Source organism: Osmia lignaria, chromosome 2 (assembly GCF_051020975.1).
Source record: "Osmia lignaria lignaria isolate PbOS001 chromosome 2, iyOsmLign1, whole genome shotgun sequence".
Lineage (NCBI taxonomy): Eukaryota > Metazoa > Arthropoda > Insecta > Hymenoptera > Megachilidae > Osmia > Osmia lignaria.
In genome coordinates this window covers 5,665,938-5,693,778 of record NC_135033.1, presented here as the reverse complement: position 1 = coordinate 5,693,778, position 27,841 = coordinate 5,665,938, and the positions used below count along the sequence as shown (strand labels likewise).

The window sequence follows — 27,841 nt, the reverse complement described above, 5'->3', positions numbered from 1 at the left end:
CCAGCGAATACGTTTCCCATTTATACGCCGCTATTTCCCTGGCCAGTCGCGTAATTTCGATGGGTTTTTCATCAATGGGATTGAAATAGTGCCTACAGGCTACGTCCCAGTCTTCATTGACCTTATCATCCTGCACCCTTCGCTTTTCAACCCGGAACACTATTCGCGATGCTTTATTGATTTAACGAACAATTGGTCATTAATTGATTGATTATAATTAGATGGTTCTGTTAACATTTGTTCGAAGATAGAAGCTGCTTGGAGAGATCAACTGAACTTTAATTTCGTTTATACGATTTTCATTGAAACAGAGTGAAGCAACGTATTCAATAAAGCATCATTTTAAACATAATTACTGTCGGGTATTTAATATTCATAACACAGCGCGAATTTCACAAATTAATTAAATTAATCAGTAGAATTAGGATAGCTCATGCGATTTTGACACGTTCGTTCATATTAGATAATCGAGAACTTGTATCAGAAACTGAACAGTTCAAAGTTGAGGAGATAGAATGACTCTGATCATTTAATTTTTACGATAATTCGGTAACTCGATTGGCTGACGTTCTTCTCGTGGAAGGTTTCATCGAGTTCAAGAATTGCTTGTTCTCGTATCTGGCGACTAGCGTGGAACGGGCAATTTAACTTCGTTTTTGAAAGCGTCGCATCCGGTAACTGAGAAATAAGAGCGTCGGGATGGTACACGTACAGAGAATGCATCCGCGTATTTCAACCGGCAAGCGGTGGGTATAATAATAGAGGCAGAGGCCCGGAACTTCGGCTTACAACTTCCTGTAAGTTTATTGGTTTTCCTCGTACTTTCGTCTAGCTTAAGAAATGGAGGTTGGTTGGTGCAGTCGGTTAAAGCGAGCCGGAAGTTGCCTCCTGCAACCACGTAACTCTATAAAGACTGAATAGCGCAACAACCAATACATCTATTTATTTATTCACCAGTTCAAACTTGTCGTGCAACAGAATATTTAACGAAATTGGCATTCAAAACCGAGGATTAAATATTTCATCCTAACTTCATGTTTGCACTGGTGTATCTGTAATATTCAATTCCAGACTTTCTATTTATACGAAATATCGTTAGGAACGTTGCGGGATGGTTTCAATTTACGAGCTACCCCCGCTTTTTTTTTTCCCCTCATGATATTAACACCCTAACGTATCCTCCCCAATAACTGAAACTTCAGCAACTCCAACAAACCAGCACTATAACACGCTTCTCGGTCGAGCAGAGCGAACGTTCGAGCGTCTCATTTAATATGCCCGAAAATACATCGTTGACGGGGCGAAACACGCGCATAGCTCGTCGCACGAGCCCCAGGGCAACACGCAAAAGCACGATGATAAACGTCACCGGGCGCGTTACGACATCATCGATCCGCCAGAGCAGAACGCCCGTCCGTACGCTACACAAATGCTCGTTCAATTACTCGGCCTGGCGTGTCCGCACGACGGGTGTTCTTCGATTCGTTAGATAGCGAAGTACAAGTTCGATAAAAAAAAAACATGCCTTCACGAATAACCCTCCCGGTACGATCATCTCTAATTATTTCCATATTTAATTGCTATTTTAAAATACGAAATGCTTTGAAAGGGTTAGAAAGCCTGGTACACCATCGTTAATCAGAAATCTGTTTAAATGAAAATCGAACAATCGGGGGTACTTTTTTAAAATCCCAGTCTAACCCGTGACTTTTCACCCTCTTCGTTTCCGGTCATCAGGGCACCAACCGCCCCCGTCATTTTCGTCCGCTTTCCTTTTTTTTTTCCTTTCCGCTGCTCGCCGTACGGTTTCCAGTCTGTCTCACTGTCTGCGTGGGAGCCTATGAATGGGGCGCGTCCCTGCGTGACGTCACCGAGCGTGTAACGGGCAGGGTAGGGGGGCCGGGGTCAGGAATGAAGCGTTGGGTGGACGAAGGTGTGGGTGGACTGTGGATGGATGTCGGGCGGCGTACAGGGGAGGAAACGTGACGCAACATATTGATCTAAGTTTCGTAGGGTGGGTCGGCGGTCGAGGGGGAGGGGTGGGAAGCAGGAAAACCGGGTACAAGGTGGCCAGTAAATTTACGTTGTTCTTCGTTTCGGCGCGGTTGTCCTGAGTGTTTGGTGTGCTCAGCACGCCGATCAAGGGGAAGGAGTGGCTTTGAAACAGCCGAAGCGTGGGCAGAAGGGTTGCTACCAGCTCGAACGTACGGGTCGTTGGTGTCTCTGTATTTCTGTTAATGATGTGCCGGTTATGTCATCGAGTCGTTGGTCGAGAAAATTCTTTCCTTCTTAATATTCTCTTTTCCCAAACTTTCTGACAGTCTATTTTTACTTCTATGTTTATCCTCGCGCGACAATTAAAGAATTATTTTTTTTCAAACAATTCGTCTACGAAGAATCTTCGTTCGATGAAACGTCTAGAACGACGATATTATTGTCCTTTTCATTCGCGCGACCAGCCACAACATTCCCAATCCTTTCAAGATCGTGCCCGACATCGATACAATGTTTGCATAGTTCGCGTAGCCCATCGAATTACAATGACTTTCGATTAATGACCGACCGTGCCGAAATTACTGAAGCTCCGGAAGGCAGCCAGGCACGCGGGGGTGAATAGCAGCAAAGGCTGGCCCGTTCCAAGGTTGTGTGCCGATCCATTGTGTCCCAGCGAATGCACGCGTGTATCTCTGGTATTTATGTCAGAGACGAGCAGGGACTGACGGTAATTCTACTGGAACCCTGTCCGAGGAAGTATCCTTCGTTTCGATACACCGACATTCCTGCTCGTTTCATACAATCGATCCTTTCTACTTCTATCCTCGTCGCTCGCATACTTCCGATTATGATTCTCAACTTTTCTAACTATCATCCTTTCAGATATTAATTGTACATTTTTAGAATATGTATTACGAGACAATTTTTGATAGATATCGGTACGAGAAGTTAATTTCTTTCTTTTATAAAACGTCACGTATCATTGCGCGACATTACAGAAAATCATGGTTGGAACGATTCGAATCTTATCCGTGATACACGCTTTTTCGTGACAGATCCGTACAACTTTTCGTGACAGCCAGGCGAAAAGATCGGTACTCGAGTATGATTAAACGCGTGCTCGCGTGATCCTCCGGCAACGAGCCGCGGCTGCGTTTCACATAAATAAGCCGCGGGGTAATTGAAAGTTAGCCAAGTTTCTGCACGCTGTTCGTCGAGGCATCTGTCGTTCCCCGACTAGCTTCTTCCTCTTCGAGAAGGACGATCGGGGAGAGTCTTGCGGTGTATGTATGTAGGACAAGTCGAGAAAAGTTTGGCCCGCAAAGTTGTTGGAGCTCGTGACGCTAATGCACGCGGATCCGTGGCGTGGCCCACGTCGACCGAAAAATCGAGAAGCGAAAAGGTCGAAGTTCCTCGGAGACATAAACCATCGTGAATAGCGACCCGATCACGAAGCCTTTGCATAGTAATTAGCTGTTTACGTGGGCGGTGCGCGTTCACAAACTTCTTTCATACACAGTTGCAGTCGAAAGTTGAACACGATTTATTTAATGCACACGGTAAAGTTACCAATCTTTAAATTCTAATTACCATCTAACAGATTAGATACAAATAACCTTACCACCAATTAGAGGTACATAAAAAAGAAATTACTTTTGAATTGATATTTGAACGTTGAAATAATTTCACATAAATTTTTATACTTTACTGTACGTACACAGGGCGTCTAGGTACGAGAGGCAGTGATTCTATTTAATGCAAATATAAATGGAAAAAAGTGGAATAAAATATCTTTGAATAAATTTTTTAATTAACTCGAAGTTTGCCCCGTATATCTTCTGAGGACGACGTTGTCCTCAATTATTCCGTTTCGTTCGGACGCGAATGAACTTTCATAATCCGTCTAAATTATCTGAAAGAACCGACGTTGGAAGTATTTCCTTTGCTTGTCCATTCGTCAGCATTATGGCCAAAGTATAATTTCAGGTCGGGCTTCAAAAGATCGTCTGAACGCGACGCGGGCGTAGGACGGTGTAGGCGTTAGTTGCTTCCAAGGGTCGTCTGAGTACCGATGCCACTCGGTGCACAGATTTTATTATCTGAAAACTGAAACTCTTCTCTACTCTCTTGTCCATTGGCAATACTTATCGTATGTATTGCGAGGGTAAATTACAAGGGTTAAGAAACGAACGATCGAAATGACTGTAGCTATAATTCGTCGCTAGCTTTCTGGACGGTATAGAGTAGGTTTATTGGCAGCGTGGCGAGTTATCGGATTGGCTTGAACGAGCCTATCGATCCCTTCGTTTCTATACTCGAGGCAACGGGACGTCAACGTCCACGCCGATGTTCTATGTCTATGTCTATGCCGTCGTCATTGTCTGGTCTCGGCCGACGTCGTCGTCGTCGTCGTCGTCGTTGACACTGGCTGCGTACACATGGACGCGTGATAAAGTAATCTGAATTAATTGGCCTCTAATTAATTAATGCAAATCACCGAGCCAACTCGCTTCGAGCCGCCAGACTAATGATCATTTACGTTACGGCCGAACACGCAGCGCCGTGTTCTCGTTCCCTTGGTTCACCACCCTTGGCCGGCTTTACGAAAGAGGGGTGAGATGACTCGAGGGCCAACCCCTTCTCTACCCTACCACCACCACCACTACCACCGCCACCACCACTGACACCAGTACCCAGCGTTTTTCTCTTTTTAGGCTGAGCAAAATAGCGCACACGTACGTACGTACGTACACTCTCGTCCATAAGTCATGGGACACCTTAACACTTTCGAATAAATCTGAGTTACATTGTGTATTTCATTATTTAATTCACATGCGTAATTCACATCCTAAGTGTACTGTTAAAATATAAAATTAGTGATCTATATTAAAAGAAAGCATCTAGAAAGTAACCCCGAAAATATTTACCGGAAGATTGCCAAAATTAAGGAGCGTACATGAATGATGTGTACCATTTTCAATATATTTCAATATTTTTAGTATACATTTAGTATATGTTGGTCTGCGTTAAATACAGGTACATCCCGCCTAAAATGACAAGGTGTCCCATGACTTATGAACGAGAGTGTACGTACGTACGTAGGTACGTACGAAATGTTGGGCGGGTGGGCGAAAAGGGTGCCGCCTAGCACGGGGATGAGCGGGCTGGTGGAAAGGGGTTGAGCTCTTGACATATTGCTACCTAGGCAACTCGACGAAGTGCTCTTCAGCCTCCCTCTGCCTCCTCCTGTCTTTCCTGCTTCGTTTCTCGCGTACCCTTCCTTACCCCTCTCGGCTCAACTCGGTTCGTTCTTTCTTCCTACCATTTTTTTTTTTTCACCCTTTCTTGTTCGGTGCACTCTCTGTTCCACGGCTGGGCCACCAGTCTGCAGCGAGGTTCGGTCGACGTTGCAAGTCTCTCGACGAAGAAATAGAAAGAAACGTGCACGCGTTCGTTTCGTCGATCGAGAAAATTCGCGATACGAATCCGCGAGTTTAGCTGGTTGGAAAAAGCGTCGTATACTCAAGGGGTTGCTTTCTTCGCAGCATCGACAACCCTCTAATCTCGTGATTGAACGAAACTGCGACGATGGAAGCTCTCGAAGAAAACGATCGACTTTGGATATTTTTAACGTTTCTACGCAGAGCCGCGGCTCGAATCGCGTTACAATGATGAAATAATTACGCTCGGCCGTGAAACAGCGTTCTCGACAAAGGAAAGACTCCTTTCATCGGCAACTGTTCACTTATTAAGCGCGGCGCTGGCGAGAAGGTAAAAATAAATTCGCGTTTGAAAAACTGGGACGCCCGAGGAACGGGATATCATTGGATCGACGATGTGTGTCGTTGGACGGATCCAAGCGGCCGTTTCTGACCCCGTGTGGAAAAGTCAGATTTATGTAGGACGTTTAAGAGTACCTTTTAAAGAACACAGATTCGAAATGTGATGGGAAAGGTGTGAACGATGAGTGTGAATATGAAAAAAGTGGCAGTGATCGAATTTACGTATGTGTTACGTTTCCTCTTCAGTCACTGATTTATTTTTCAAATAATTCTGGAGATAATTTGCAGGTAAAATCTTCAAACACTGTTCCGTTATACCGGGTGTCCCGTAAACTGGTGGTACAAGCGAGTAGGGGGTGATTCTACGTGCAAAATTGAATTGAAAATGTAGAATACAATTTTTTCATATGATGCTTTATTTTCGAAAAAAATAAGTTTGAAAATTTGTCGAGTGCGCGTGCACTTGGACCAGCTCCAGCCTCAGTGAACATTGCAAGAAGCATGGAAGTACTCTCCTACTCGGAACAGTAAGATAGTAAAATTCGTCGAACTGAAGCTAAATCAAGTACACGCGTACTCAATAAATTTTCAATATGAAAAATTTTTATTCTACATTTTCGATTCAATTTTTCACGTAGAATCACCCCCTACTCGCTTGTACCATCAGTTACGGGACATCTTGTACATAGTGTAGACGTAGTTTAATGGTTTGAAATTATGTAAAGAAAAAAATAATCGATTTTTCGACTCGTCAAACGTTGTTCCTCCTTAATTTGCCTCTGAAGCGACTCTTATCCGCTCGATTGCTCCTCGACCAAGAGCAAAACAGCTTCCACGCTCTCTGGTAAATCGCAGCTGATTCGCTGATTCGTTGCCTAACGCGAGCAAACACGTATTCATTTGCAACGGTGTGTCCTCGGTTCGCGGATTAACGGAATACGGGCTCGCGGGTCGGGATTGGTTTCATCGAGTAATGATAATGGGCAACGATAATTGTGCAAACGCTGGCGTGACCGAAAGTATCGATTCATCGGTGAACAGACCGTCCCTGGACCCTCTGCTTTTGTTCTTCTATAATTTGCCCGATGCTCTTCGTATAACTTATTCTTTCTCGTCAGAGAAAAATTGCTACGTTCTACTTGTTCCACGTTAAACGAGTTCGCTGATTTTGACCGAGTTCTGTTTATCGATCAAATTCATCAGTATTTCCAAAAGTTTTCATATCACGGACCAACAGACCGATTGCCAGCTCGAGGCCCCCAAAGGCTGTTAAAAAGAAACGAACCACGTTGGATGAAAGAGAAATTTATCAAAAAAGACGAAAAGCGTGTCCATCGTAAGCAGAGGCTGTAAAGTGCAAAGAATATCAGTCGTCGAAAGCCTGATGGGTTTTAATCCCCCGTTGACTTAGCGACATTGAAAAGCTGCCTCTCGTAATTTAACGCCGAACAGAATCGTCCTTGTGTCCTTGCTCACGCCATTATACTTCGTACAATAATACGCACGAATGGGCATGGAAAGTGTTATCGATGGGAACCGGCATGGGCATTGTTTTATGGTTTGTTTCTAAATGGTCCATCCATCACGCTTTATCTTGATGGAGTATTCCGTCCGCCTATTCATCCTTCAAAATGTTCCACAGCTCGCTAATTATTAGCCGTAGCGTTCATTGTACGGGTCGTCCGATGAATAATCGTCCCGAAGAATACGCTTTTCCCTTAACTTTGGACTCGCTTTTCGAAACTTGCCCGCTTCGAATACTCGCGAGAAGAAGAGATTCTATCGCTCCATCGCTTCGATATCGATGGAACGAAGAATTTCGCAATTAGAAGGTCTCGATATTTTCGTTCCTTGCTACGCTATTGTATCGTTTACGGATCTGCCTGATTTAATTTAACGTTACCGAAGGAAGCAGACAGAATTTGCATAAGAATTTACCTCGAGGCGTTGACTTCGTTAAAGAAGACTCGACGGTACGGATAACGCTCGTATAACACGGAAACTCGGGAAAATTGTTACGTGCGAATGTGGATTTTTCAACACGGTACCTCGTTCCAGCCAATCCTGTTCGAGAAATGCAGCATGCGTGAAAGGGTGTCGCCTCGAACGAGTCGCGCAACCTACTGATCCACGGGAGTACGCGCGTTTTTAAGAATTGCAAATTGAAGCTTGCACCTCTGCTTACACGTTTCAATTAGCGTGGTAACTGGTTGACTTCCTATAGATAATTTCCTATTAATATCCTCGCTACAAGCGGTGACCTGGATCGATCAGTTCCAGGACTCTTTCCTTCTCCTCGCTCTTCTCACTCGTTCTCTCTTCTGCGGCGCTATGGATTATTTTAGTTACTGCAACGATTTAACGTGCCACCAGATCGAAAAAATTGTTCGCAACCATTCGACCTCTTTTCTAACAACCGATACCATCTCAGAATTGTCATCGATAGGTAACATTAGAAATTTATAACGTCTACACCTGCAACTCTGCTTCGTGCCAAAAATGTTTCCAAGTCTTCGAGCTTCGGAAGAGAAACGTTTTTAGAAATATTCTCTCGATCTTCCTAACGATTCTAAAGTCCCTGTGAAACAATCGGAAGTTTCTCGAGTCGACGAAGCTCCTGGAATCCTTAAACATTTTCGAAACCTCTGAGATTCCCGGCTGGAGGAGTTGGCTCGTCCACGAAGCCCGATAATAGGCGAACCGAAGAAACACGAGGCTAATCAAGATGGTGCGATCGATTGTGGTTTCAGGTAATATGGGTGTGCATCCTTTGTCGCAAGAAGCAAGAACTGCTGTCGAAGACCGGACAATGGATGTCGAAGGCGGGACTCGCTGCCGGGGACAACGCGATGCTGCGACGGATGCAGGACATGCAGGTGGGTGGTCCTCCGGGACTCGTGGACCAAACTCAGGATAAAAGACCGAAACTCGAGAGAGCGCACAGCGCGGCGGAAAAGGAGAATTTGCCATTGTTACTAAGGAGCGGAAGTCTGCTCAGAAGACAGTACTCTCAGCAAGAGCAAGTACGATTTACTTCATTCACTTAATGTTCGAACCACGGGGACTTGACCGGTCCCCGTGGTCGTTAATAGCGCTCGTGCACGCACTGTTGCTCTGGATGTGCAAAATAAATATGACAAATACAAGCTGCAAAACTGCTACGCTAACGAATTCGGTCGAGGCAAGTCGATGTTTTTTTTGGTATTACCTCACTACTGCATCTCACCATTTTCTCATTCACCATGAATCCTCGCTGTTGTAGCTTTGGACAATCCGCTTGTCATTTTTCTTTTTCTTTTTTTTTTTTTTTTAATCGGTAATTCTCCTCTATATTTAATAGACTCTGTGTTGCCTCATGCTTTTGTACGCGCATTCCATTAGCGATCGATTCTGCGCAGCGTCTTGTCCAAAGGTACAGATACACACAGACACGTTTCACCTCCAATTGCATCATATCACCACATGCTGATGAAACGCAACGATCGCACCCTTGTCTGCATCTATCACTGCAACCACCACATGCGACGAATCAGAGCCGGCTGCTGATTTATCGTACGAGAGATGGACGTTTTTCCTGACGATTGCAGGGCCCGGGGCGACGATTATCCACCAGCGATAGCGGGGTGGATATGTCCGTTTCGCCTCATTCGAGAAGTTTGCCAACCCCGCACGTAGCTGCTTCTCATCAAATTCAACAACCGCCGAGACATCCGGACGCGTACGCCGAGGATGACCCGAGTTTGTACAGAGGCGAGATCGACGGTCTTATGAAACAGCTCAACTACCAGAGACAACGACCGATCTACACGGTGAGTCGCGGACCGTGCTTTTCATCGTTGCTTCGGCTTTCACGTCGGATCGAAGCTTGCCCGATGACGTTAGCACTCGAGAGTGACTTGGAAATTAAACATTCAACAAGTATACGAGCTGCGAGCGCGTAGGAGCGGACCGTTAACGATATTCTTACGTAGGCGGTGCTCGAGGAATCTCTAGACGAGTAGCTTCGGCAGGATTCGTGAAATAAAGTTGGCGAGAGTAGAGAAGGAACTTCTGCGTTCTATTTAGCCATGGGTTAATCATATTTTCTGACGTGTAAATTATTTTATTATTAGGTTTTATCTGATCAGATTTAATTCGTATTTTTCGTGTAACTTGGATCCTGATTTTCAGGATCAGAATACGGATCTCGCGATGACATATGGTCAGCCAACGGTAGAAGCCGGCCCACCACGTAGCGCGGTGCATCTTCCTCAGCAACATTCGGTGCATCAAACGCAGAGCGCGCACCCGCCACAACCGGTGGGTGGACAGGGTGGTCTTCAGCCTCAAAGAAGCTTCAGCAGCAGCGAGGAAGAACGAAGCACACCCGAGTGTGCCAGCGACGAGCCTGACGAGTCCGAGAAGGGTGAGTCCATGTTCGATATTCCTTCTCTATTCTCTAACTTATAACGTCGCCGATCAATACGAATTTTGAAATCGCGATCGATCGTGTGGCAAACGATTTCCTTCGAGTAACCGGGAACATGGGTAATCGTTCTCCTCGATCGTACTACACAGTTTTTCTTTTCGAAGCTCTACCGATCGTTCTTTCTTTCTGTAAGTATGATTTTTATCTACGTAATCATCTAATGAACATTCGATTAATTAAGATTTCTTGAAAAGGTTGTTTAATTCGAGAACGATCCGCGCCGTGATTTAAAGATTAAGTACGACGACTCGCGGAGGAAATGACATCCTGTTAATGATACATTTTAGTAAATAATATAAATTCGAAATTCAAACGTCTAATTTCAGTAATTAATTCGTTACTCTTTCGAAATGTCACATCCTCGCAGCGCCATTCGTATAAATTTAACAGCGGCACGGTTTGAACGTCGTGGCCAGCTTCTAAATCGATGAAGAAAATCGTCTACGACGAAGACGTTAAGGGAGCTAGCTGATCGGTAGGGTCAGCTTTGCCCTTGAAACTCGCTGCACGAGCAGAGTGCCACGGGCTTTCCGTGTCACCGGACAATTGGTTTACGGAGAACGTGTGCACCTGTACCGCGATATTTACAGGCGAGCCGGCGAAGGAAAGTGTAATCGACCGATCCGATGCTCATGCAGTCTAAAAAGCTCCTCGTTAAACCCTACGTACGCGCGTGTTTACAAAGCGATTAACGCTCCACCCGCCCTGGCTACAGGAGCTCGTTCTAGTAAATCACGAAGCCAGAAGCTCTCCTACAACGAGGTAGGACGAGCTATCCTACAACCTATTAAGAGGTAAAGATTCAATTCTTTAATATCAATCCGAATGGCCATCTTAAAATTTCGCTTCTGACCTCGAACAACTCGTCCACAATTGATAGGTTGAAATTAAAATCGAAATTTCGACCTGGATGGTACAGTGGCTCTCTGTTGGCCCGTTTGAAGCTGGAACGGAAAGAATATCCGCGTGAATGGGATGTTTGAAATAGGAAAGTAGGTCTGCTCCGCGCGGTCAGATCGCCTCGAATGGGGCGGTGGATGAAAAGCGATAACGCGTTATCGCGAAGGCGCCGGCGCGAGTGGAAGCGTAACCGGGTTCCTCCTTGGCTAATGAGTAAATTTAGGTTACCACCGTTAGCTGGATCCGCCTCGTTCTACAGCGTACGCGTTCCACCGTGTTCTAGAGAATCACTCGACACACAACCCGATGCTTTTTATGCGACGCATTCGAGCTTTCGGTTTCGAGGAGCGGACGAGGGACAGAGAATACGCGTACGTGCTTCACAGTTGATTAGCGATGAGATCGGCGAACTGTGAACCGATTCACCGAGGTGCGCATCGTCATCATCATCATCATCGTCGAGAGAGAAAGAGATACATCATCCCCCTTGTACACACATCCGCGTGTCCTCGTTCGTCTTTGCTCTCTTTCCATTGAAGTTCTCCTTTTTTTCTTCAACACTACCGACCTGCTACTCTTTGCTTCTAACAAAACGGCTTTTCTGAAATTTCTAAACGTACAGGACTGTGTAATGATAATGGATACATGTTTTGTTTGTTCATTTATAAAGCGAAGGGGTTTAGATTATGGGATTGATTCTTTATTCCACAGAAAGGCGTGAGTAAATTTTAGATTTTCTCTGTTATTCGCTGGAAAATCTTTACTAGTGAATTTTCTTCCCAATTTTTCCAATCCCCTTCTCGAGTATAGACTCGGCCAGACACGCGTGGACTGCTGATCGGCATCCTAGCTATCCTCACAACCGGTAAGTCCTTGATCGAATCTTCATGATCGTGTATCGTGGCGTATCGCGCGGTATCCTGCGGGAATTCTCGGGTTCTGCCCTCCCTCGGTCTCGTCGTTGCATTGATTCTTGCTATCCTCTTGCGTTTCCCTCTCCACCCTACCTGTGCACCCCTTATCCTACCGTTTTACGTAGTTTTTCGTTCCTCCGTCTCGCGTTTATTTTATACCAAAGTATTTTTCATTTTCTTTCTCTCGGTTATTCCATTTTATTAAATTGGCGGTGTGGGTTAATTTTCGCAGCGCTCAATGTGTTAATTAAAGTATCTAACCTATGATATCCTTCTGTTAATACATTTCCCCGCTAGTTTCTCAATCTTTTGTTGTATCCTTTCATCCTCCGTTCTTACATCTTTCAGAAATAATTTTCCTACCCCAATTTCCCTCCCCTCGTTCGCTCTTTATTCCCGTACCACCCTTTCCAATCCATCCCGCTCGTTCGCGACGCCCACACGGTCGTCGTGACGTCATGCGGCCAACACGTGGGCGAATTCAAACATCTGCCCGTTTGCTATTTCCGGGCTGGTCTCGGTGGCAAACAGAAGCAGAAAGTAACGACGGTGGAAAACACCGTGCTCCTTTGAGGCATCCATTCATTCGTCGAACCCTTTTCGACGACACGTTCCTCGTCTCGTCACGGCTTTGCATAAATGCAGCCGGCTTGTACGTGGTGCACGTAGGTGATCCTTGCTTGAATAGATCCTTCACGGTGCTCGTGTTTACGCTGCTCGTCGTTTGCTTCTTCGAATCGATTTTCCTCTCGAGCTCGGTCCCTCCCTCCAGGGGGTTGGGCAAATTTTGAGCGCAAGCGGATTCTGGATGAATATGAAGTTGCAATTTCTTTGGGGTCGCTGAATTTGTTAGCCAATTCCCCCCCCCGTTGGCACCGTTCTGCTGTCTCGAATGGTTGGAACAATGGAATCAAGAATGTAACAGCCAGGGAAATCGTGTTTGCCTTCGCGTACAAGTGAAGTGACTTTCAAGAGGAATCTTCAGTTTGTTAACCCTCCGACATAGAATATTTTGTCGCTTCGTTTCGTTCGAAAGATGTTATTCAAGGCTCGAGCACCTTTCCTTTAATTCTTAACACTCTCGCAACCATCACGGTGCAGATCGTATCCGAATTGACCCTCGTTACTTGCCGTGTCACGGGAATCTCTTGAAATTATGATGAAGATGTCAGGGATGGAAAGATCGCTCGGAAAACGACTGCTAAATCTTGCATCCATTCCGTCGAGATAGACCCGTCAAAGAGAAAGCATCCATCGAAGGTAAATACGTACAAAATTATGGATCGATCGGTTAAGATTGATGCTAGAAGCTTTCGAGGATAAGTGATTATCGAGCTGAAGGGAACACGAGAGTCATCGACGTTCCCTTTTCATTATTTGTTCTCCCCGAGCATCGAGCCGAGCGCGGATCTTTTTCCTTCAATTTTTCAAGGGAAATCCATCCGATGCGAAACTACAGGGAAACCTAACGTTCGAGTTACCCGGTATTCCTTTTCCGATATACCATATCGAACGACTCTTTGTGCATCGACCTTCGGGACATGCCCGCGGTACAGACTTTTCCTTCTCGTCTGGCTGCTTCATCGAAATTTAATCCCAACATACTGATTTCATGCTAGCGAACCACTGGGACCCTGGATCCAAGTTCTCTTTACAACCTCGTTTACCGGAAACTTCAAGAGAGTTGAATCCTGTCAACCCTCCAGTCTTTATCTTACTACGCAACTAGCATCATTGAAATATCTTCAGGATCAAGTTAAATCTCTATGTTTAAACGTTACTCGATGACGTTAAAATGATGAAAATTCTTATCCCATGGTTCTACAAAAAATAATTCTCTAATATTCAGAAACTTTCCCAGAATCGCTGATTAACGCTGATTATAATAATTCTCCGGGTTGTCTCCGGGCTGGTTAACGAAGCCAGATTAAAAGCTTACAAAACACGGCGCTGGTGTTAGGAGGAGCCGGAATCTGGGAACCGCGACGGTATAATCGTACGCGTTACTACTTACTCGTGCACCTGCTCTCCGCGTTCGCGGGACATTAGTAAGATAAATAAGTATTTACCCGCAGCAAATCGGAAGTAGCAAAAAAGGTACAAGAAAATGTTGCGTATACACAAGTTTAGACGTTAATGCGTTAAAATATTCAGGGAGGAAAGTTTGAAAAAGGACGAGCCAACAGAGACCAGTTCAAACTACCTCGGTAAGAATTGTTACCGAACCAGTTAATAATAATTTCAAGCAAACTGTTGTACAAGTTCTTTAGAAAAAGAATCGTACGTTCTTTTCGTAGTGTAGTTAATAAAGGAGCAGAGGATCGGTAGGTCGATCGCACGGTTCAGGATCGCATAGGTTGATCTTGACACGAGATAAACGCGAGTAGCAAGATAATCGAATGCAAATCGCATCCGGGCGAATTTATACTGTTAAGAGGATCAGCGTGGCAATTAGCGAGACAGGGCTCGCGGTGTACGCGAGTTAGCAACGTGCCGAGCGTACGAGCGTGTACCAATACACAGGCTCGTTCGTTCGTTCGTTTGTTCATTCAAGAGAAAGAGAGAAATAGAGAGAAAGAAAGAGAGAGAGAGAGAGAGAGAAAAGTGACCGGCTCGGTCGGACGGCGTTGTTGCTCCCATTCGTAGATGCACACAATACAATTAGAGACTAGAGAATTAGTTTGTAGAAGTTCGAGAGGTAAGTCCGTTACGCGCGCTCGCAGATCGCAACTTCCCTTTAACGAGGATTTGCAGAGAAACGGCCGAGCTGCTACGTCCACCGGATCCCCAGGCGAACGAGGAGAACCGAGGGGCGAAGGATAAATTGTCACGGCCACGCTTTGGCCTCTCATCGAGCCTGCTCCGCCTTTGATTACCTCTCCTTTGACAGTTTCCGTCCGGTTCAAGTCCCTTCCCCCTCCCCCCCCCCCACTTTCCGTTCACGTTAAAATTCTATTAAACAGATTTTAATTCGTTTTCAGGAGCGACGTGTGTTCCCGGAGAGACTTCTCCGTAGATTAAAACCTTTCCGTCCACCCCCTATATTCCTGACGTCACTACGCATCCCCGGCACAGAAAGCTTCGAGACACGTTTAATATACTTAATACAAGACGAGTTACGGATGTCGTAAGGATCTTGGACGCTTAATCGCGAATGGCACGGTCGATTAAAATATTTACCACCCTTATGCGCGCGGAGACGAATCCTCGATCCTTGCGATTCGTGGCGAATCGATCTTGAAGTTTCCGTGTTTCAAACCCTCCACCTCTAAGAGTCTCGTTCGTCCTCGAATCGAGACGTTTGATAGAAAATTTATTAATATTTTATAATACGAGCAATTGATTCCGATGGAAATTCAAGTATCACTCGCGTATCAGTGACATGGTAATTAACGTGTTAAGCACTCTTTAATTGGCTTGTTTTATAGTAACGAAGTTCGCGGTGGATTATGCAAAAGATTCTCATCTTTCGGAATATCGATTATAGACACGCTTCGAATCATGAATAATTGAACGGAATCGTTCATTAATTTCAACCAGTGCGAGAAAAATGGTGGATTTTTATTACGAGTCAGAGTATAATATCGAAGACGTCGTAAATTTCGTACGTAAATGTATCGTCGTGTACTAGCGATGCAGATAGAATGTTTCGGTTACGTAAGAAGGGACGCTGGGCGTCTCGCGTGGCGATCGTATGGCCAATTTGTCGGCCTTACGATGCGTGATCCCTTACCTGATTTGCAGCGACGAACGAGGCGATCTCTCCTTTTTTTTTCCTCCCTCCGTCGAAGGCCTCCTCCTTTCAGAATCGACCCAGATCGAATTCTCGAGCCCGGGGCGTATCGTTACGAAACGACGACTTACTTCTTGCGTGTAGCGAGAACACCAGACACTGCCTGCAAATGTATTACGATTACCATTAGCAAAAACACAGTGTTCGATTGTTAAATAGCGCAGTTCTCATAGCAGTGACCAATCTTTTTATTTTTTACGTTTTTCTTTTTTTCTTTATTCTTCTTTCTTTTTGTCCACCCCTAATATCTGTTATGCATCGAACCGACATAGCATATAGATAGCCAGTGTGTTACGAGAACAACCCGTTAAAAGAGCAACCCCTTAAAGAACCAAATGTAGCGAAAGTTTGCGAAACATTTTTCTTGCGAACATGCATCGTTTACACAAACAGACACGAATCTTTTCCACGGGAATTTATTCGAGTGATCGTGTGGCTCGATGATATTCGTATAATGATATCGTGCGACGAGGGTGGGGGTGATAGCTCTTTATTCTGTTTTTAACTTTAGCGATAAGAGAATCATCGTGCATCGGACGCAACATGTGTGGCTTAAAGAGAGATCGGATTTTAGGGGATAAACCGCCGTCCATGGTGGTGACTTCCAGGAGCTCGAGGGAGAAGCCCGGGGACAGAATGAATCGTCAGTTTCTCGCGGTACCTACTAATTTTCTCAAATGCAAATAAGGCAGTTCGTTTTCTGCTATATATATATATGAACCGAACGCATACACATATATATATCTACCTAAATATATATATATATTATATGTATATCTCTGCGTATGCGTGTGCATGTGTGTGTACGTCATCTGCCGACCGGTTGCGAACCTATCGATTTACCTCAAACGCGAAACCATTCGATCGCAATTTATCCTTTCGGTTGCGTATCTTTTTTATTCGAATTCGATTCGTCATACGGATTTTTCATTTCACCTAACGACCCGCGGAAAACGAGCGAACGATTGGCCGAGGGACACATGCCATCGCGATCACGGTTTCTTTCGATCGTTTCCAAAACGATCGTCGCTCATCGCTGATAATTTCGAGCGGAAATTTTTCTTCTCCTCTCACGATTCACATTTGCTAAATTGAAGTTCCCGCGAACGGAAAGAAACGATCGCGTTTCTGTATGCATCGATCATGATAACGTGCGATCGGTCGGCAGAGCTGTAACAGATTTTATTTGTTCTACTTTGGACGGCTACGAATCGTGCACAGGTATACAAGTATATCGTTTACACCTCACTCACGCCACGTACACGTATCGTTCACCAAAAAAGATACTCCCGACATATTCCACGACATTCAGTTGCTTCGATGTTCGTCTCGAAGATACGTAACAGCACAGCGACCCTGAGTGTGCTACGGTGGAGGTTCTCTGCGTGTGTCACCCTTTTAATATAATCGACGATTCTTTACCCTGTGTCCACGAATTCTCGCACCCTAGCCGTTTCTATCGATGCTTTCGTACGATAATTCGTTCCGTTGTAAAACGAAAATCTGCCGAAACGTGTTTCGGTGAAAAGTGGCATACGCCTATTGTGCACGCACACTTACGTACACACACATACAACACACAGAAATACACACCCCTTTTGCACATGATACGACTACGTCGCGTAGGTCGGTGATCCGGCAGAATGTGGACCGACTTCCGGTTCGCTCGAGCACCGTCCCTCACACTTCTCCCCACGGGGACAAGCCTGCACCGCTGTCTTAGCCCGTCCTCGACAGGTATTACCCACAGCAGTACACTGAACGCACACAACTTCCGGTTGTAGATGGGCGAGAGTTAGCGATCAATAGGTTGCAGAGGAGCGTGTTCTAGACGACGTTTATCGTAGGACGCGGATTTTTCCAAGAACCAAGAGCATTTCTTTTGGGAAACGTGTTAGAAACGATGCGGTAGCTTTAGAAGAGAAAGAATAGGGTAATAATTGGGGATATAAGAATAATAGAAACGCGACTGCGTTAAGGATACGATAACGGAGGGAGGTAAACGATTCTTAGTTTAGACGATAGAATTAAGGATCGACAGCTAGATAGCTGAGAGAAAGAGAGAGAGAGAGAGAGAGAGAAAGAGAGACAGAGCAAACGAAACGTTTTGGATCTACTGTAGGGAAGGGGTACTACCACCATACGGGAGGTCCGATGTCAATGTCCGGCAGTGGACGTAGATACAACGGACCCCACAACGGGCATCACAACACGGGCGCGATGACCATCGAGTATAACGGTCATCACCCACCGCGAGAGCCGCGAAAAGAAGAAAGCACTCTCGTCAGACGGAGCTTCCGAAGGAGTGGCGACGAATGGCGCGCCGACAGTCGGAGGTGCGTGTGAAAATTGGCAATCGTGCGTTCGTTAAACATTAATCCTTCTTATATTTTTCATTTTTTTTTTTCTTCTCTCTCGTTTCTATCCGCGTCGGTCATCCAGGGATTGCCGGGTTTCCGGTGATACTTGGAAACGAAATTTCTAACGTCACGTATATACGCCGTCTGTTTGATTGCCGGACGAAAGCAACCGCGATCATTGAGTGGTCCGGGAAACGAGCGTACAGAGAAAAAAGAAAGACGAATTTATCCACGCAATTGCAAACACTCGAAGGCACACGGTACGAAAAACGTGTCTCTCTCTCGTATCTCTGTGTATGTGGCGTGTCCATCAGGTTCACGGAGAGAAGGGGGAAAAAGACAGTGCGATTTGACGGTGGGACCAATGTCGGCGGCCCTCAGGAGGATTGGTCTTGGGAGGCCGATCGGCAGGGTAGCCAAGACAGCGCGACCAAAGACTCCGGGATAGACACCTCTAGCACGTTCACGAGCAGTGAGGACAGCAACAGGGGCGACCTGCCCAAGGTACGGGCCCGTTACTCCTCTCAAAATCGAGCAAAAACATTGAAAATCAGCTCGTCGATCGAGCGATTAGGCTAGAATTCGATCGATTACTGGTTGCCTTCGAGCAACCCAGCCAGGCGGTCGCTTCGTTTAGAACCATTAGGAAACGAAATTCAGCCGGTGGATGATCGAGTAAAAGGGGTCTCTGTCGCTCTCCTTATCGACAAGCAAATGTGCATATTTAGAACGCTTTTCATGTATCGCGCGTCGCGGCCAGATTTCTCTCGCAGCCGCTTAAATCATGGCGGGTCTCTGTCGTCCAAAGTGGAATACGGTTCAATTCTTCTTCGTTCCTTGCTTTTTTTTTTATTTCATAGCTTTAGTTCTCATTAGTGACACCATAGAACAACGACCAAATACCGTGCTCTGTTAGTGCCTGATCCGATTGGTTCGTGTGATTAGAGTAGTCCTTAGTTACGCGTCGATTTAACCCTTTCGTTCATCACTATAACGCGTTCCGCGTTCAGGAAAATCCGAGTAGACGTAGCACCTGACACAAGTAGATGCAACCTTCTTTGGAAGCTTTCTTCGACGATGATTTTACGCGAGACACCTAACGAAGGGGTTAATTAATTCGACGTATGTACATAAAGTATCGCTCAAAAGTATTCGAACAGTTGCGTTAAGAGAAACACAGTTCTGTCGAGAAATATCATTTTTCTATACAGATTTTTGTGCATGAATCGGAAAGAATTTTTTTCACTTCAGACGTTCCAATTCTAGCTAGGAGCGGCGGCCAGCGATCGATGTTCTAGCAGAAGAGGTTTCGGATAACTCCACAAATTTTCTAAGAATTTCTAATCGAAAAATCGTGTCGTTCGAATAATTTTGAGCTGTACCGTGCTATGTACGTCGAATAACGGAGCGAGACAAAAATTTCCGAGAGGGAAAGATCGACGGGGTGTTGAAACTTTCATAAATTTCTTTTCTTCCCTTTCGTTTCTTCCATATTTTGTCAAATTTTTCATTTGCGACGAAGAAACCTCTTTTGCTCGATACACCCGAAAATTTCCAGCTTGAAGGCTTCCGCGCTTGGAATCTCCGTTACTTTTCGTTACACGTTCTACCACGCACACATTCGCGGTGCAACTCCTCGGGATCTGTTTTGTCAACTCTTTAAACCGATCGAGAAACGTGTCACGTAGCGACGATATTTGACGAACACGAACGCGACGAATGCGACGTTCCTGGCAACGTGTAGATAATCGCACCATCGCATGAGTCTTGAGTTGATCTCACGTCACCGACAAAACCCTTCGGGACTCGCCCCGTGATTTAGTCGCTTAGAAATAGGACGCCATATCGCTTTCTTCGCGGAACTCATTCTTTCTCATCGTATCATCTCTGTGAACCATTCATCGGGAAGCTCTCGTGTACTTTCGTCATTTAGAAGAATATCGAATCGTGGAATTTAGGGACTAACAACGGGGTCTTCTTGTTTTTCGCAAGCTTCAGGACACCTTACAGGATTCGAACACGATTCTCCATCATTTCTCTCACCATCCACATTCACCACACGATACATCGATCATGTAATTGAATTTTCCTTAACTTTATCGCGATGGTTCGGTCTTTAGAATTGATCTTTCTCAAAAGCGCATACATACGCTCTCCGACTAAACGTTTTTCAAGAGCGTACGTATACACTGTTCTAGGCGAAAGGGTTAAACGATAGAAGGTAGAGGCTAGAGAGGGTGGCAGAGTTCAATCGAGTTTCGACGAGACGTTTCGTTCGTCGAATTTCGAAACAAAGCCTTTGACGCTGTGTTAATTGAGAACATGTTCCTTTGCGCCGACGATAATTTCTCAGGCTAATATAAACGGCGTTCTCCTCTCTTTGCATCAGACCCTTCGTACGTTCTTTATCGAATGCTTGATTAAGAGGAGACACGAAAAAGAAGCTATAGACTGAGAATGTACTAGCTCTGTTCTTTTGATCCTTGATTGGTAAGATGGAATCAAGATTATTTTCGTCAAGGCGTTTCAGCTTAATCCCTGCGTTAAAGTCTATAATTAATTATTGAAATTTTTGAAAGAAACACTTTAAAATGATATCTAAAGCTTAGACTTCCGGTTTGTAAAAATTGTAAATTGTTTTCTAGGAAAATTATATAGAATAAGGTCTGCTGATCTATTTTAACGTAGGAACAGAAAAAGGCGTTTCGTCACGAGATCGTCTGCCAGACTTGTCAGACGTCTACATTAATGACCATAATATATGATTCCATCTAGCCAGTTAAAGATGAAAACGAGCCATCTTTTAGCGACTGTTTCGTTCAGAATGATCGCGTGAAAATCGAGCTAGCCAGCAAATAGGCGGGTCATCATCGACCGTCATTGTTCTTCCGGGCGCCCAGTTTCACTGTTCGGACGCTGGTTTTCCGATAGCCTCTCCTTGCCGGGCGTATTTGTCAATTTGCCGGCGTCGGGACGGCCGATGGCCAACCACGGTTCGATTATCCGTTATTGTTATTATACGACCCCGTAAATCGGCTTCGAATTTCGATCCGTCCGTTGCAAAGCCATTCTTTCGAATCCTTCCCATTCCAGTCAAGTGTGTGTGTATGGAGGCGCGGACGGGGCCGATGGGTGCCTCTGGTGAAACTCATTCGAACGGAACACGACCAGTTATCCGCGTAACTGTGGAACACATCCGTCCTGTCCGTCACCTGACTCGGATTAATCGTTCGTTCCTGAGAAAAGGTTCTTCAAGAACTTGGAAAATTAAGAGCCATCACGGGGACGCGAATCACCCCCGTAGGACTTGTAACTGGGTTTAATCCTTGCGCGAATACTTAAATACCTGCAAAAGGGTTCCAAATGACTTGCGAATTAATAAGTATCTCTATGCGAATTTTTTGTTTCCCAGTCCAGCTTCAAAGAAGTAGAACAACGGATATTTTCGTTTTATCGACGAAATGTCTGCTAGAAACAAAGGCAAGGTTTCCTTTCATTTTAAAAGAAAAGCAAAGGAAGAATAATATCTTAGAGATGCGAGTAATACAATTTTCAATGTTCAAGAATTTTTATCGAAATTCGATGCAATGTTTAGGAAAGATTATTATTATTTCTTGAATCTCGATCAAGATTTCGCCGGGAATTCGAAGCGATTCTTTGGAAAAAAAGAATTTCCTTTTCCAACATCGAACGATACAATTTCAGTTGTAATGAGATCTTCGCATCGTTGACCGAGTTCCTGAAGACGAAAATACCGTTCGATCGTTCTCTTTTAGTTTCTACGTTTTTGATCCGTCGAGGAATCGTTTCTAGCAACGGGGACGAACGATTATTTAACGGGTCAATCGCGTGCATCGAACGTTGACGATAGGCGGTCCCGATCATGAGAATCATCGTTCGATAAATGGAAGAAGACAGGAAGTGGAGGGAGGCCGTGTTCCAATTATGCAAGGAAAGTAAGCAAGATTAAATTCGGTCCGAGTAAACGGACGGCAATCGAGCAATTTATCTGCTGTCGGTTCGTCTTATATACTTCTTCTTTTTCTTCTTCATCGGTTAAATCAAGATCGACCCTCTTCCGAGATTAAGCTGCTACTTATCGACTGAACGCTATTTCCCTCTCTTTGTGTGTGTTTACGCGGACGTTGGCAAATAATTATTTACAAGAATATTTTTTAGCAGTGCATCATAATTTATTAATATTAATGAAAAATTTGGAAGCTTCCAATTTTGCGAATATAACTATTTAAAAAATTTTGTGGTACTCTTTTTTAGTTATTTGGTATTAAATTGCTATCGTTTCGTGTTACGCTCATCAGAAGAAGGTTTGGAATCGGGGCTTAGTTTAACACGTCCGCGTGATGACTGCCAATCCATGAAGAAGTCGAGACGATTTCGCAACCGATCCGAAACGTCCAATTAAAAGGGAACGAAAGGATGCCAGCCAGGTTGTTGAGAGAGAGGCGTACCTGTTTCATAATTAATCGAATTGGAGCACGGCCAAAGGATATCCGAAGCGGTGGCGAGTCTCGACGACCTCGTTAGCTCTCGTCGATCGGTTTCACGACGGCTTTTGATAAATCCGCGCGCGACTTTGGGCGTCCCGGAAACCGAAAACGGATGTAATTGGCTGCGCTCGAGAAGAAACGGGCGCGGTGGAACGTTTCGAAAAGATTCCAACTACCGAGACTTGGTAAAAGAAAAAAAATCGTGTTCGAGCTTATAACGGAGAATCGACGCGTTTCGAGTAATTCTTTCCGGATTTAACGAGCGTTCTTAGCGAAACTTTCGAGCGTTCGTTTAACTTGCCTAGTAAAATATTTAATTACAACTGTATTATTCCGTGACGCGGTAGAATTCTGTAGAATTCTTTGAATTTCTTCGTTGCTCGAAGCAGCCAATTGCATCGAGATTAAGCAGAAGTACCCTTCTTATCTTAGAATCGCACAAATAGGTATAAGAATAAAAATTTCGAACAGAGCGGCGTCGAAAGACTCGGTCAGGTCGACAGGATCGACCGGTAAACCGGAAGGAGGCGACCCCTCTCCCTAAAGTAGATCCACCAGATGAATCGAGTCGCTCCTCGACAGAGATACTTCACTTTCACGGTCTTTTTTTTAACGCGATCGCTGTTGCATGCCTGGATACCTTGAGGACCTCGAACATAGGACGTTCGAAGGGACTGATTGACCGCTTTTCTGCTCGTATACTCGTTGACAAAAGCATGTGTGAAGCATGTGTAATTAGTGATTTGTTCATACCGTTTAGACGCGCCTAATGTAGACGTACGATAGCGTGCTTTCTTCCTGGTGTCAAGCTTGATCGTTTTACCATACATGCGCCTTGAAACATGTAGACCCACACCATAAACACTTTCAACGAGAGGATACTTGAAAGCAATTGATCAGATTTTTTTTAAAAAGTTGCGAATAAATTTCAGAAGCATATAGTACTCCTCATTTGTTTCAGAAATTTCTTTGAAATAAATAAAAATAAAATTAGCTTTCTCTGATGGCTTCTCAATTTTATTCGCACCTTTCTCTTAACACCATGTACACCCATGAGTCGATCAGTTTCAAGTATCCTCTCCTATGTGCATCACGTCGCCAGAAAGACCACTCTCTTCAGCTTCTCTTTCATCAGAATTTCCTGCGAGACGAATATCTTGCGACTGATAAGAAAATTCAATACGTTGCAACGTTTTTGTTCGCGTTCGATCGATCATCGTACGATTTGCGCAGCGCAGGATAGTCATCCAGGAACGTCAGCTTGATATCATCAACGTTCACAGTCCGTTCACGAATTACCACCCTAGCGATCGATTCTTTCGCGTTCGAAATTCGGAAACTCGTCCGAACAATTCGAGGAACTTCTTGTGTTCCGAATTTCGAGCGTGCACACGCGTTCTCCCTTGCCCTATTCTCATCTCACAAGAACGCGACGAGTCTGACGTTGAAAGGTAAAAAACCAAAACCCGTTCTCCGCGCTTCGTAGCATCCGTTATCCTGGCAAATGAGCAGAGACGGCCAGAAGATCATTGGCCACATGGTGTTGCGAAAGCAGCCCGGTTCCGGAAGCAGTAGTAGCATACTCGGGCTGAAAGTGGTCGGCGGGAAACTATTGGAGGATGGTTCTATGGGCGCCGTCATCGAGAAGGTCAAGGAGGGTAGCACGGCTGATATAGAAGGTCAACTGAGACCCGGTAAGACGATCAATTTAACCCCGATGGCCTGCCCATCTACCTTCCCAACCTCGTTCCTATCTTAGAAGCTATCTTCTTGCGTTACAGCTTTTCCTTTCTCTTAAATACCGTCCTTTCATCAAATACTAAACACGAGCCGAAACTCGGCGGCGCAACCCTTTCAATTAGCAAAACAATTATCCGACACTGTGAGACGAGAAGCAATACGAACGACGATCCAAGAAAAAGAACCTCCGTATCAATCCAATCCCAACCAAACCACAAACGCTCCTCCATCAGCTAGATCGAGAATCACCGTGTCAGGAGTTTTCCTTTGCCCTCGTTCACCCGCTAGCGTTTTCAGCAAAGGAACTCCCCGTTTCGAAGTAAATAAACCTTTCCTCTCGTCGTGCCACGAGCGCCGCGGGGCGATCCAATAGGAACCGATCGGACATTCGACGATTTCAGGTGACGAGGTGATCAAGTGGAATGGCAGGTCCCTTCAGGGCAAGAGTTTCCGTGAAGTTTGCGACATCATCGCCGAGTCGAGGCAAGAGCCCCAAGTGGAGCTGATAGTTTCGCGAAATCTATCCCCGACGAGCGGTCCAGTGACGATGCCCGCAGGACCGACGCCTACGACGCCGATGGCGTCCAGAAGGATCGCCGCACAGACTCAATGGAGGCAAAAGCACCCGGAGTCGATTTCCGGCCCGCAACAACCGCATCACAAAGGTGACTATACGCTTTTAGCTTCACTCGTTCCTCACCCTCTTTTCTTCTTCTTATTATTCTTTTTCCACCCTCGAAACACACTCTCAGGAATTATTAGGTCGTCTCATAAGTAATCTGATTTACTTCGAGCGCAGATATTTTCGATAAGAATTAATTATTTAAATTACTTACGGGACGAGCTAATATTTGAAAGGTCGTTCTCGTTTTCTTTTTTCTTCTGTCTCCCTTCTTATCCGCCCCGAGTATGTACCTTGTTCCGTAGTTTACGCGCTGGGACGTGGAAGAGGATGCCTCGAGCGTCCCGAAGCGTAACGCGCGTTTAGAGGACAGGCTAGAGAAGGTAGACAGTGTCAGTTGAGACGATTGCTCGGGTTCTGATAGATCAGACTTAGATTTGTTGTGAATAATTGTAGAAGTTTGAACCACAGAGGGCTGGTTGCACAGCTCCTCGTTATTTGTACAGGGTGGTTGTTGAACGATGGACACGGCATCGTTCGAGGAATCAACCTGTACTTGAGTAGCATCATGTAGAATAGAGAATTTTAGAGTTCATTTAATCAGACACGATTTGAGGTACTCTCAAGATTATCTCCAGACGATATTGATTTGGGATAAATTTCGAATTAGAGGATCAAGAATTTCTTACTTATTCATATATTATACAAATGTCTGTCATAGAAAAGAGTATGATTTGAATGAAATTAATAGAGTATTAGAAAGTATTGGAATTGGTGAAAAACTATTGGTGCCTTTAAACGAAATTTAGCCTGGATTTGCATTGGAAAACGTCGAGTCCCTAACTAATAATAGACATTAAGTAAAATTAAGCGGATTGGAAACGATGCTATATTGTCACAGATTATATGCTTTTTCGTATTCCAGGTCTTAAGAAATGTATTCTATGGGGTAGGCCTAAAATTTTCTTTAATCTCGATCCCATGTAATCGGTGTTACCCTGGCCGAGTGTTTGTCGGTTTATATTCCCACCCCTTTCTTCTAGACCTTGGAAGATCGACGAGAAAAACGGCGAACCAAAGGGTTCGCTGTTCCGTTCCGTTAAATGGAATCGCAGCAACGATTATCCCGTAGACGAGTGTGCACAAAACCGTCGTAATCGACGTTTCAAGCAACGACCTCACCATTTATTTTGCTTTCTGTATACCGTCGATGTTTTACCGTAGAACGTAGAGAAGTAGTGTCAATGCACCCCCCCTACCCCTTTGCTAACACCGCCGTTTTACGAGCATAGTTTTATGGGAGCAACAACTTGAGAACAAGCGTGTACACTTGTGTTAACGTTTATCACACACCTGTGCCGTTTCGTATTCGAATCCTTCTGTACATAATGCGAATTATCCTTTTTATAGATTCTTCGAACGCTGCATCGCCGCGATGCAGCTACGGCAGCACCGGAATAACAAGCGTTTTATTAGATTGTTGCGTATCAAATGGCCAATTTCGGAACGTAGAGATCGTCGAGCTGTAAGCTTCTAATTTATATCGCCATCAAGTAGTTTTACGTCGTCGGATCCAATTTGATATGCGACAACCTAATTCGTCAGGCGCAATATTCGAACCTTCTACCAAATAGTAGTGCATTCAAGAAGCGCGGGATGTATACTTCCCGTTGGTCAAAGGGTTAACCTACCATCTGTGCTCGGTACATCTACGGGGATGCGTTATTTTGATCCTGAGCAGTTTGAGAGTATCCCGCACGTTATTCTGCAATATTTCCCAAGAAACTAACATGTCTGCCCTGAACTTTTTGATTATGCAAGAAAAATTACAGTAATTTGATGTAAACCCGCAGGTTGTCCCCGAAATTTACCCTCGAATCGATGTAAATCCTGTAATAATCCGCCGTTTTTCGACACGATTCGATTTGTCGGGAATTTTACAGCGAATTCCTCGAATTTCTTGCACCATCCTAACTCGAACGCGACTGGATATTTTCTTGCAATCTTCGGTCGTGTTCGAAGATAAGAGACCGTCGAACCTGGTCCCGTTCTCGTTGTTCTTTACGTCACCCTTACACCGCGGAGTTACGTCCATCTTTGTACGACACATTTTGACCCGTAGCTCGAAAACGCCAGCTCACGAGAAGAATCTAAAGTCTAGCCGGCACTGAACGATCACTTGCAGAATTATACGACGCGAGGCGCGAGAAACCTTCGGTTTTAGTGACCTCGCCCGGCTCGCCGGATCTCCACGCTCAGGGACGGGCCAGACATCTACGCCACCCTCCTGGAAACGCGAACGTGGGTGGTAATCTTCAGGTGAAGCTCAGCTTCGATCCTATGGCGCTTCGATTGATCGTCACGTTGATCTGCGCGGCCGGGCTCACGCCCAGGAGCAACGGACAGCCTAGAAATCCCTACGCCAAGATCTTCCTGCTTCCGGACAAGGGGTGAGTGAACCCGACGAAAATTGTTTTTCCACTTTTAAATCGTAAAGCACCGCGACTTTCCACTCGGAATTAATTTTCTCGTAGAGTCGTTTCAACTTCGTGGATTGATTTAATGGCGCAGGAACTCGCGTTCCAAATCGTCCGGTAGTTTCTTACCCGGGTGGATAGTAGCGTTGACGCAAAAAGAATCGAGTACAAGAATCTCGTTTACGCAGAGACACAGCAGCGTGACGATGTCGATGCTAAAAGCTGTCGTTTCTCGAGATAAATCATTTCTCGAAGAAACGATAGCGAGCCAAGAGATAGCCA

General features: G+C 45.0%; 1 protein-coding gene and 1 long non-coding RNA gene across 18 annotated transcripts in view; one reads left to right on the top strand and one right to left on the bottom strand.

The window, feature by feature from the left end:
- Window positions 1–27,841, bottom strand: part of LOC143306079 (uncharacterized) — a 67,522-nt gene that overhangs the window by 15,179 nt on the left and 24,502 nt on the right. The window contains exon 2 of the long non-coding RNA XR_013063479.1: window positions 15,793–15,955. This is a non-coding gene — a long non-coding RNA (uncharacterized LOC143306079). The remainder of the gene's footprint in view (window positions 1–15,792; window positions 15,956–27,841) is intronic.
- The window catches only part of Rim (Rab3 interacting molecule), a 59,554-nt gene that overhangs the window by 9,943 nt on the left and 21,770 nt on the right, over window positions 1–27,841 (top strand). For 9 of the 17 annotated variants that reach the window (XR_013063465.1, XR_013063461.1, XR_013063469.1 and 6 more), the window contains exons 3-11: window positions 8,528–8,800; window positions 9,365–9,586; window positions 9,948–10,182; window positions 17,975–18,188; window positions 18,527–18,716; window positions 24,207–24,414; window positions 24,862–25,125; window positions 26,008–26,031; window positions 27,268–27,532. Coding sequence is in view for 2 of the 17 variants with exons in the window: in XM_076692240.1 (XP_076548355.1) it covers window positions 8,528–8,800; window positions 9,365–9,586; window positions 9,948–10,182; window positions 17,975–18,188; window positions 18,527–18,716; window positions 24,207–24,414; window positions 24,862–25,125; window positions 26,008–26,031; window positions 27,268–27,532 (1,895 nt within the window). In the remaining 15 variants the exon portion in view is untranslated. Of the gene's footprint in view, window positions 1–5,373; window positions 6,066–8,527; window positions 8,801–9,364; window positions 9,587–9,947; window positions 10,183–10,349; window positions 10,374–16,363; window positions 16,510–17,974; window positions 18,189–18,526; window positions 18,717–24,206; window positions 24,415–24,861; window positions 25,126–26,007; window positions 26,032–27,267; window positions 27,533–27,841 lie in introns of those variants that run through there. The other 8 variants (XR_013063473.1, XR_013063464.1, XR_013063470.1 and 5 more) reach the window with 8 other exon arrangements.